At 34.1% G+C, this 12,191-nt stretch overlaps 1 protein-coding gene across 2 annotated transcripts in view; it reads right to left on the bottom strand.

The window, feature by feature from the left end:
* UCHL5 (ubiquitin C-terminal hydrolase L5) overlaps window positions 1–12,191 on the bottom strand; it is a 49,594-nt gene that overhangs the window by 13,049 nt on the left and 24,354 nt on the right. The window contains exons 7-9 of one of the 2 annotated variants that reach the window (XM_082681842.1): window positions 11,046–11,109; window positions 3,237–3,339; window positions 2,286–2,399 (exon numbers count right to left, since the gene is read on the bottom strand). In XM_082681842.1, the coding sequence (XP_082537968.1) occupies window positions 2,286–2,399; window positions 3,237–3,339; window positions 11,046–11,109 (281 nt within the window). The remainder of the gene's footprint in view (window positions 1–2,285; window positions 2,400–3,236; window positions 3,340–11,045; window positions 11,110–12,191) is intronic. The other variant, XM_082681843.1, reaches the window with a different exon arrangement.

Genomic DNA, 12,191 nt, shown 5'->3' with positions numbered 1-12,191 from the left:
CTCCTAGGAAAATGGAAATAAAAACAAAAATAAACAAATGGGAGCTAATGAAGCTTAAAAGCTTTTGCACAGCATAGGAAACCATAAACAAGATGAAAAGACAACTCTCAGAATGGGAGAAAATATTTTCAAATGAGGCAACTGACAAAAGATTAATCTCCAAAATTTACAAGCAGCTCATGCAGCTCAATATTAGAAAAACAAACAACCCAATCCAAAAATGGGCAGAAGACTTAAATAGACATTTCTCCAAAGAAGATATACAGATCGCCAACAAACATATGAAAGAATGCTCAACATCATTAATCATTAGAGAAATGCAAATCGAAACTACAATGAGATATCATCTCACACCAGTCAGAATGGCCATCATCAAAAAATCTACAAACAATAAATGCTGGAAAGCGTATGGAGAAAAGGGAACCCTCTTGCACTGTTGGTGGGAATGTAAATTGATACATCCACTATGGAGAACAGTATGGAGGTTCTTTAAAAAACTAAAAATAGAAGTACCATACGACCCAGCAATCCCACTACTGGGCATATACCCTGAGAAAACCATAATTCAAAAAGAGTCATGTACCACAATGTTCACTGCAGCTCTATTTTCAATAGCCAGGACATGGAAGCAACCTAAGTGTCCATCAGCAGATGAATGGATAAAGAAGATGTGGCACATATGTACAATGGTATATTACTCAGCCCTAAGAAGAAACGAAATTGAGTTATTTGTAGTGAGATGGATGGACCTAGAGTCTGTCATACAGAGTGAAGTAAGTCAGAAAGAGAAAAACAAATACCGTATGCTAACACATATATATGGAATCTAAGAAAAAAAAAAAGGTCATGAAGAACCTATGGGCAAGACGGGAAAAAAGACACAGACCTACTAGAGAATGGACTTGAGGATATGGGGAGGGGGAAGGGTAAGCTGAGACAAAGTGAGAGAGTGACATGGATATATATATACACTACCAAACGTAAAACACATAGCTAGTGGGAAGCAGCCACATAGCACAGAGAGATCAGCTCGGTGCTTTTTGACCGAGGGGTGACTAGAGGGGTGGGGTAGGGAGGGTGGGAAGGAGGGAGATGCAAGAGGGAAGAGATATGGGAACATACGTATATGTATAACTGATTCCCTCTGTTATAAAGCAGAAACTAACACAGCATTGTAAAGCAATTATACTCCAATAAAGATGCTTAAAAAAAAAAAAAGCTTATCAGACAGACTGCAAGTGAAGGAGAATGACATTATTAAAGACAGCCTTGCTTAATATTTTACTCTGAGTTATATAATGTTTGACATAATTAAAATAAATTAAAAAAATGTTAAGCCCTAAAAAAACTGGAAAGCAAAATTTAAAAAACGAATCCAACTTTGTATTAAATTGGTGATAGGATGACACCAAGAGAAAATTTTTTCAGATGAATTTTAAAATATGCTAATTTGATTGCACATCCAAAATGAAATATATCCTAACGAAAAAATTAACTGAAGAAAAACTTCTCAGTTGTTATTAATACTACTGGCACTGTTATTCTGAACCTTTTTATATATACATACAAATACAGATAGCATAAAGCAAATAGGTAATTATGTTAATGTTGATAGAAACCAAGACTTTCAGCTGAAAAGATACAAATGCTTAACTTCAAATATAAAAGCCCTTTTATCCTAAATTTGAGTATTAATATGAATTCATGTTGCATTTTCTCTTCAAAAATAAAAGAAACAAATAAAAACGTATTTCTTAGCTCTAAAAAGTCCTAGAAGTAAAGAAGAATCAGTATGACTGAGCACTCTGAGCAATCAGATAATGGTTTCTAAATACGATTTCTCACCAAAAGCACTCAGGACTTCTTGAAAAAATGGCTGATTCCAAGTCTGAAGCAGGAAATGTACAAGATGAGTCTGAAACATCTTGTCATACTAGAAAGCAAGGAAGCTATGAAAGATGAAGAGAGTCACATCAAAAGGACTTAGGAGACAGCCTGAAGTGGCTTCCAATGGCTAAAGATGGGATAATCTGAGCATCAATAATAACTGCAGTGAACTTTAGCATCAAATATGTTAAATATCTGTTTGTAATAATACTTGAAAAAAAGAAAAAAAAAAGGAAAGAAACCTCACTAGTTACCTTTTTAGGACGCCAGGGAAACAACACATTATTCTGAAAAAGTGTAAATGATGGGGAAAAAACAATCAAGCATTCAACATACCTTCATGTCAAAATATACCACTCTATACTAAAACATTAAAGAAACAAATAAAAAGTACGTACCTTATATCTTTTTAATTTCTGTACTTCTTCTTCAATAAGCATCTGATTTTTGGCAACCTCTGACTGAATAGCACTTAACATGTTATTACCCTGATCTGTATCCATGGGTTCCTCCTTAGGGGAAAGAAAAAGAAATAACACACCCTAATGACTGAGGCTTAAGTCTAAACTATTTTTAAATGATAAACATAGTACAATCATTTTCAAATTTTATTCTTAATATTGGTGATGGAATACCAGCTTACTAACTGCAATATTAAAGGATAAAAGCTAGGTAGTATCTTCCAATTTTCTACAACAAAACATATGAATTTTAATCTAAAAATAATCTATACTGTAGCAAACTGAATTGCTATAATCTGCTGTTGAGCTATAAAGTAAATCTGCTTAAATATACTCATGAAAATGTGATCAAAGGAACGTAAAAACGTCTTTGTCTATTACTAATTCTCTTCTCCAATCATATTTACTAGAAAGATAATCATAAGGAATAGTAAAGATTACATGTGAATCTAAACGTGCCCAATTAATTCTGTAAGAAATATATTCTAACTTGCTTAATTATATAATGAAATTACAGTAAACTGTTCACACTTATTTAGCACATACTATTTGTCAGTCACTTTTTTTTAAGTGGTTTATATACATGTTATCTCAGTTATTCTTCACAACCACCTTTTAAGGTAAATACTATTATCCCTACTTTACATGAAGAAACTGAGGCACAAAGAAATACACTCAAATCATACTTCCACTAAGTGGCAAAGGCAGGAGCTGAATCTAAGAAGCCTGACTCCAGAGTATATTCTTGTAATCACCACTCAGGATACTTGATTAAATCTATATTTCAGACAAAGAAAGAAAGAAGGAAAAAAGGAAAAAAGAAAATAAATAGTTTCCCTGAGAGAATAACTAAGCTAGAACTTTGTACATAAAAACATGGCCACAAACCTCAGCAAGTTGTCTTTGTAACTCTGCTATCTTCTGTTCATATATCATTTTTCTGTCAGACACAATGGCCATTAAGTTAAATCGAATTTCACCTTCACTGTACCTAAAAAAAAATTAAAGTTTATAATGTAGTAAAGAAATGTAACACTATTACAATTAAGATAATCTATTGTGATTACCCCCTTATTCTCTGGGGTAAACACAGATCTACCAATTGGCTAACCATAAAAACTGACATTAAAAAAAATCTTTCCTAAAGAGGAGAAGTTACAACCAGTATCACAAAAATACAAACAATCATAAGAGAATACTATGAAAAATGATATACCAATAAATTCAGCAACCTAGAAGAAATGGACAATTTCCTAGAAACAGTCTTCCAAGACTGAATCAGGAAGAAACAGAAAATCTGAACAGGCTGATTATTAGTAATGTAATTGAATCAGTAAACAAAAAAATCCCAACAACCAAAACTCCAGGATCAGAGGACTGCACAGGGTAATCCTACCAAACATTTAAAGAGGAGTTAATTCCTTTATTTCTCAAACTATTCCAAAAAACTGAAGAGGAGGGAATACTTCCAAACTCATTCTATGAGTCCAGCATTACCCTGATACAAAAAACAAAGACACTACAGAAAAAGAAAATTACAGACCAATATCCCTGATAAACACAGATAAAAATCCCCAATAAAATATTAGCAAACAGAATTCAACAATACATTAAAAGGAATGCACATAATGATCAAGTGGGATTTATTCCAGGGATGCAAAGATGGTTCAATATACACAAATCAATCAACGTTATAACTATATCAGCAAAACAATGGACAGAGATCACATGACCATCTTAATAGAGGCAGAAAAAGTATTTGACAAAATTCAACATCCATTCATGATAAAAACTCTTAACAAACTTGGTATAGACAGAACAATCTCAACATAATAAGGGTCATTTAAGCCAAACCCACAGCTAACATCATACTCAACAGTGAAAAGCTAAAAGCTTTTCCTTTAAGATCAGTAACAAGACAAGGATGCCCACTCTCACCCCTTTTATTCAACATAGTATTAGAAGTCCTAGCCACAGCAATCATACAAAAACAATAAAAGAAATAAAAGGCACCCAAATTGGAAGGGAAAAAGTAAAACTCACTATTTGCAGATGACATGATATTAAATACAAAAAAATCCTAAAAATTCTACCAAAAAACTATTAGAACTAATAAGTGAATTCACTAAAGTTATAGCATACAAAATCAAAATACAGAAATCTGTTGCATTTCTGTACACTAATAATGAACTATCAGAAAGAGAAATCAAGAAAACAATTCCATTTACAACTGCATCAAAAAGAATAAAATACCTAGGAATAAAGTAAACAAGGAGATGAAAGACCTGTACTCTGAAAACTGTAAGATATTGATGAAAAAACTGAAGACAACACAAATAGAAAGATATACCATGCTCATGGATTGGAAGAATTAATACTGTTAAAATGTCCATACCACCCAAAGCAACCTAGAGATTCAATAATCCCTATTTTCACAGAACTAGAACAAATACTCCTAAAATTTGTATGAAACCACAAAAGACCCCAAATAGCTAAAGCAATCTTGGGAAAGAAAGAGCTGAAGGTATCATGCTCCCTGACTTCAAGCTATACTATAAAGCCAAAATAATCAAAACAGTATGGTACTGGCACAAAAACACACATATAGATCAGTGGAACAGAATAGAGTCCAGAAATAAACCCACAAAACACACAGTCAATTAATCTACAACAAAGGAGGCAAGAATATACAATGGGGAAAAAGTCTCATTCAATAAGTGTTGTTGGCAAAACTGGACAGCTATATGTAAAAGAATGAAACTAAACCATTTTCTCACACCATATATAAAAATAAACTCAAAATGGATTACAGACTTAAATGTTAGACCTGAAACCATAAAACTCCTAGAAGAAACATAGGCAGTAGCTCTTTCACATTGGTCTTAGCAATAATTTTTGGATCTGTCCCCTCGAGCAAGGGAAACAAAATAAAAAATAAACAAATGGACTACATCAAACTAAAAAGCTTTTGCACAGCAAAGGAAAGCACCAACAAAATGAAAAGGCTGCCTACTGAATGGGAGAAGATATTTGCAAATAACATATCTGATAACGGGTTAATATCCAAAATATATAAAGAGCTCACAATCCAGCAATTTCACTTCCAGGTATTTTTCCAAAGAAAACAAAAACACTAATTTGAAAAGATGTATGTGCCCCAATGTTCATAGCAGTATTATTTACAATAGCCAAGATATGAAAGCAACCTAAGTGTCCATTGACTGACGAATGGATAAAAAAGACGTTTTATATACACACAATGCAATATTACTTAGCCATATAAAAGAAGGAAATCTTTCCATCTGCAACAACATGGATGAAACTAGAGGGTATTATGTTAAGTGAAATAAGTAAGACAGAGAAAAACAAATATTATATGATTTCACTATAAAAAACAAAACAAATACAACCAAACAGAAACAAACTCAAACAAATTCAGATATAGAGAACAAACTAGTAGTTGAGTGGGGAATTGGCAGGGTAGGTGAAATACGTGAAGGGGATTAAGAGGTATAAACTACCATTTATAAAATAAATAAACAGGGATGTAACATTTAGCACAAGGAATATAGTCAATAATATTGTTATAACTTTGTATGATGCATAATCTATAAAAATATGTTGTACACCTGAAACTAATACAGTATTGGAAGTCAACTATACTTCAATATAAATTTATTTATTAATACTTTTGTCTATAGACAAATAAATAAGCTTTCATATATGAAAGGAAAAAATCAGCTAAATTTCCATCAATCACAAATATATTATTAAATGTTTTAGTACCTCCTAGACATTTGAAATAATGTGTTTTCATCAGTTCTCATACTTTCACAAAAAATATGGTAACTATCAATTACCTTTTATCTCAATTAGAAAAAATAATTAAACTAAGACCTCACATTTGTTGAATTAATTTTACTGGCATCTTGATGGTATTAACTATATTCCTTACTATATAATTTTTTCCAAATCATGATTTTGTTTCTATTCTTAACTAATATATGTTTTACATTTCACTTGTACTTTTTTCATATACAAACATATAAATATTTATGTAATACGTTACAAATAATCTTTTGTAAAATTTCTGAATACTGTTTTATTTTCACTACTCTGATACCAATGAAACACCTTATAGTATAAGCTTGTTTATGGTAAGGATTGACATTGGAAAGATTATCCATAACATTATGTAAATGGCACTTAACCAGATGAAAACATGTAGAAAATGTAAGCCTGTTTTTGTATTAGTTCACCTGCAAGAGCTTCTCATAAATAGTTCTATTCACTGGAAAGAATATGGCCCAGTATAACTGTAGCACTTTGAACTATGTAAAAATGCTGTTTTTAAAACTCTGCTTATGGGACTTCAATTTCCCTATTCCTCCCAGTAAAAAATATCAAACTAAAAAAATCTAGACATATATTTTTTGAAAAATGAAAAAAATTAAAATTCTGAAGTGAAGAGAAGGCAGACATGCTAGGAAACCAGGACCCAAGAATGACAGTGGTGAAGTCTCTGGATTATCATTCTGCTGCGTATGTCCTGGCCTTGGAGTTAAAGGAGCCATCAATTGAGAAATGCCAACAGGCACAGACAAAAAAGCACCAATAGTCTGCTCTTTCTATCCAAACAGGAAAGGGGCAACCTCATGAGAAAACTTTGAGACAATAACCACTCTACCATACCCAAACACAACTGAAAAAACTGGCCCAAACCCTACCAGCCAGCAAAGGCTGGGTAGGGAGCCTGGACTTCCACCCCCACCAGGCTGTAACAGGCACCTGGGGTGGTGTCAGAAAAGCCTGTGTAGGGAGCTAGGACTTTCATCCCTGCAAACAGTAATGATATCTATTTGCAGTGTCAGAGGAAACCAAGTGGGAAGCCAAATGCGAAGTCACTACCATCCAGGAGTAAAGAAGCCCCCCTCCCAACTTTGGTATCAGTGGAGCCATGCAGAGAGCAATCACAAGGCACTGCTACTCCTCCCGGCCAGGGTAGTATCAGGGGAAGCCCTACTGGGGACCAGAACTCCCAACCCCTGCCCAGCAGTAACAAGGAACCCCTTCCCACCTCAGGTGTCAATGAAGACAGAGTGGGGAACCTGGACTTCTACTTCCAGCTGGCAGTAATGGGGTAGCATCCCTGATTTACCCTGCCAGAACAGTGCCCATAAAAACCAGCTAAAAGAGAAGTTTTAAATAAGATACAGAGTCTTATAATATAGTACTGAAAATGCCCAGGTTTCAATCAATAATCACTTGTCCTATTAAAAATCATGAAAACCTCAATTTGAATGAGAGACATTCAACAGACAGAGTGATGACAGATGTCCAAATTCACTGACAGAGACTTTAAAACAGCCATCATAAAAATGATCCAATGAACAATTATGAACACACTGGAAACAAAAAATAGAAAGCCTCAGGCTTCCCTGGTGGCGCAGTGGTTGAGAGTCCGCCTGCCGATGCAGGGGACACGGGTTCGTGCCCCAGTCCAGGAAGATTCCACATACCACGGAGCAGCTAGGCCCGTGAGCCATGGCCGCTGAGCCTGCGCGTCCGGAGCCTGTGCTCCACAACAGGAGAGGCCACAACAGTGAGAGGCCCGTGTACCGCAAAAAAAAAAAAAAAAAAAAAAAAGGTCTCAGCAAGGAAATAGAAGATATAAAGAAGAAACAAATGGAAATTTTACAACTGAAATATAAAATGATAAAAAAGCTGAATGGGTGAGTTCAACAGCAGAATGGAGGAGACAGAGGAAAGAATCAGTGAACTGAAAAGTAGAACAACAGAAATTACCCAACTGAACAAAGAAAACAGACTAAGAAAAATAAAGAGAGCCCCAGGGACCTGTGGGACTAAAGCAGGAGACATTTGTGTCATTGGAGTCCTGAAAGAGGGTGAGATTGAAAAAGTTCTCCAAGTTATAATGGCTAAAAACTTCCCATATTTGACAAGATATAAACGCACAGATTCAAGAAGCTGAGCAAAATCCAAATAGAATAAATGGACAGAAATCCACACCAAGACACATCATCCTCAAATATATGAAAACTAAAACCAAACCAAAAAAAAAAAGAATTTGAAACCAACAACAGGAGAAACACCACCATATCTATAGGGCAAAAACTGTTTGAACAACAGTGGATTTATCAGTAGAAACCATGGAGGCCAGAAGGGAGCGACATAACAATTTTCAGGTGCTAAAAGAAAAGACTATCAACACAGAATTCTATACACAGTGAAAATAACCTTCAGAAATAAAAGGGAAATCAAGACATTCTTAGATGAAGAAAAACTAGGGTTCTGTTGACAGCAGAACTACCCTAAAGGAATGGCTAAATGAAGTTTTCTAAACAGACAGGAAACGATAAAATTGAGTTCTGGAACATGAAGAAGAAAGAACAATGGAAAAAGTAAAAATATGGGTAAATACATTTTCCTTCTCTTAAGTTTTTAAAATTATGCTTCATGGTTAAAATAAAAATTATAATACTGTCTGATGGAGTCCTAAATGTATGTAGAGGAATTATTTAAGACAATTATAACAATGGACAGTAAAAGTACATAAAAGAAGGTAAGATTTCTACACTTCACTCAAATTGGTAAAATGTTAACACCAGTAGATTGGGATAAATTAGAGAAACCATTAGAAAAGCCATACAAGGAAATAAACTCAAAACCACTATAGATGTCTGAGTAACTCACAGAAAAACAGGAAAAGAAAAACAGAGAAACAAACAAAAAAACAGAACAAAGAGAAAAAATTTAAATGGCAGATTTAAACCATAAGACATTAATAATTACATATTAAATATACATTTCATTTTATACGTAATTTTATAAATCCATTACATTCAATGTAAATGGTCTCAATCCACCCAGTAAGACAGAAAATGGCAGAGTGGACTAAAAAATATGATTCAATATATGCTGTCTATATGAAATTCACTTCAAATACAATGACATAGGTAGGCTGAAAGTAAAAGGATGGAAAAAATATATCATGCATATATGAATCAAGACAAAGCAGAAGTGGCTACATTACTGTGAAATAAAGTAAACTTCAGAGCAAAGAAAATTACTAGAGAGAAATATTGCATAATGATAAAAAGGTCAATCCACTAAAAAGAAATAGTGATCATAAATGTTTATGCAACGAACAAGAGACCTGCAGAATATGTAAGGGAAAAACTGATAAAACTTAAATTAGAAATAGCCAAATTCAAAACTGTGCCTATTTACAAATGACATGACCATCTATCAATATGTAGGAAATGTCAAGGAATTCACAAAACTTCTAAAGCTGGTGGGTGAGTTTAGCAAGGTTGAAGGATACAAGACAAAGAAAGAAAAAAAATCAACTTTATTTCTACACACTAACAATGATCACATGAAACAAAAAAGAAAATATAGTATCATTTGTAATCACTCAAAAGAATATGAAGTGCTTGGGTATAAATCTGACAAAATACATACGGAACTAGCATGCGGAAAACTACAAAATGCTGATGAAAGAAATTAAAGAAGATCCAAGTAAATGGATAGACATACCATGTTCATGGATTGGAAAAATCAATATAGTAAAAATGCCAATTCTCCTAAAATTGATGTTTGACACAATTCCTATCAAAATCCCAGAAAAAATTTTTGTAGATACAAGATTATACGAAAATTTACATAGAGGGCAGAGTATCTATAACAGCTAAAACAATTCTGAAGAAAAAGAATAAAGTCGGGGGCATCAGTCTACCTGATTTCAAGACTTACAATATAGCCACAGGCATCAAGACTCTGTAGTACTTGCAGACAGCAGACAAATAGATCAATGGAACAGAACAGTGAACCAGAAATAGACCCACACAAATATGCCCCACTGGATTTTTTTTTTACAAGGGTGCAGCAGCAGTTCAGAGGAGGAAGGATAGCCTTTTTAACAAATGGTGATAGACCAATTGGACAGAGGAAAAAAAAAATGAACCTTGACTTAACTTCACACCACACAAAAATTAATTCAAAATAGATCATAAACTTAAATGTAAAAAGTTATATAAACCTTTTAGAAAAAAAGGAGAAAATCTTTGGGATCTAGGGCTAGGCAAAGAATTGTTCGATTGGACAACAAAAATACAACTCACAGTGGGAAAGATTGACAAATTGGACTTCACTGGAATTAAGAGCTTTTGCTCTGTGAAAAACCATGTTGGGAGGAGGAGAGGATGCGCTATAGACTGGGAGAGAATATTTTCAGGCAACGTGTCTGACAAAGGACTAGTGATAGCTAGAGTATGTAAAGAACTTCAAGGCTCGGGGCTTCCCTGGTGGCGCAGTGGTTGGGAGTCCGCCTGCCGATGCAGGGGACACTGGTTCGTGCCCGATCCGGGAAGATCCCACATGCCGCGGAGCGGCCGGGCCCGTGAGCCATGGCCACTGAGCCTGCATGTCCAGAGCCTGTGCTCCGCAACAGGAGAGGCCACAACAGTGAGAGGTCTGAACTTCAAGGCTCAAGAGTCAAAAAAACAATCCAATTACAAAATAAACAAAAGGCATGATTTTCAACATTAGTCGCTAGGGAAATGCAGATTAAAACCACAATGAAATATCACTATCCACCTTTCATTTAAACAATGATAAAATAAAGGTTTAAAAACGAGAATATTAGTTATGCCAATAAGATTAGCTGAGATTTACTTTTGTATCCTTTTTTCTATGACTGGCCTCACTGCGCTGATCCAATCATCTTGATTGCATGCACCTAGGAAGAAATGTAAAAGCATTTATGTCAAATAAAATCAACATTAATATTATTTCAAAAGTTTGGTCCAAAATATCTTTTTATTATTATTTTGACAAATTCAGGATAGTAAAAAACCTTTTAGCATACCTATGTTAAGCTCCAACTCTTACTTTCTTAGTAATGGTAAGGGGAAACAGTATTATCATAATTTGCATTTCCACATTGTTGTGTCACTTAGTGGTACTAAACAAATGTTTGAGAAAATAATGAACTAGGGAATTATTTCATTAAAACTCACGACTCTGTGAGATAAGGATAACTACCTTCATTTTACAGATGATGAGACAGAGGGCTAAGAAAAACCAGCTCACATATTAGTAACAAAATAAGGATTCAATCCTTTTCTGACTCCCCACCATCATAACTACAGAAAAAGAAAATGAAATCCACACACAATGCAAAACAAATTTTACCCAGTTTTTTAATCCTCTTTTTTACCTAAATTTTAGTATAGCCACCAGTTGTATAGCAAAACTGGCTGTTCTGTTTTATATTTTACTTCCTTTATATCTCATGGATCTAATGAATAGAGAATGGCTGACCAGATAGAAGCCAAGAGAAAAAAATGCAGCAATCAGATCAACCCCCAAACCAGAGAAAATCAGCTTCTACAGAATTAAAAGAACATTCCACTAATTTTCTTTAAGAAACATAGAAAAATAAATATTTTTAAACATGTAAATCTGCATTAGATGAAGTATTAGTTCTAGACATGGGCATGGTCAATAAGAACAAGCAAAATGAATGTGTTAATTTTTTTTTTAATCTGAAAGTATAAAGTTTTATGGACAGCAGATAACATTAGATTCCATTAAAACAGGTTACACTGCACTTAAACCTAATTTAAAAAAAAGAAAACTTAATGAGGTAAAAATAAGGAGTTAAAATTCTTTTGTGGATCTATTAGTTCATTACTAGATCAGAACCACCTCATCCTCAGTAACCATTTATCATTAGCTCAAGGTAGGAGATGGGGTGAGATCAGGACAAATCCACCCTTTGGCACAAAGGACAACACATTAATGCACTAGTTACATAGA

This window comes from Grampus griseus (assembly GCF_964374135.1).
Source record: "Grampus griseus genome assembly, chromosome: 1".
Lineage (NCBI taxonomy): Eukaryota > Metazoa > Chordata > Mammalia > Artiodactyla > Delphinidae > Grampus > Grampus griseus.
This window is presented reverse-complemented; position numbering and strand designations above follow the sequence as displayed.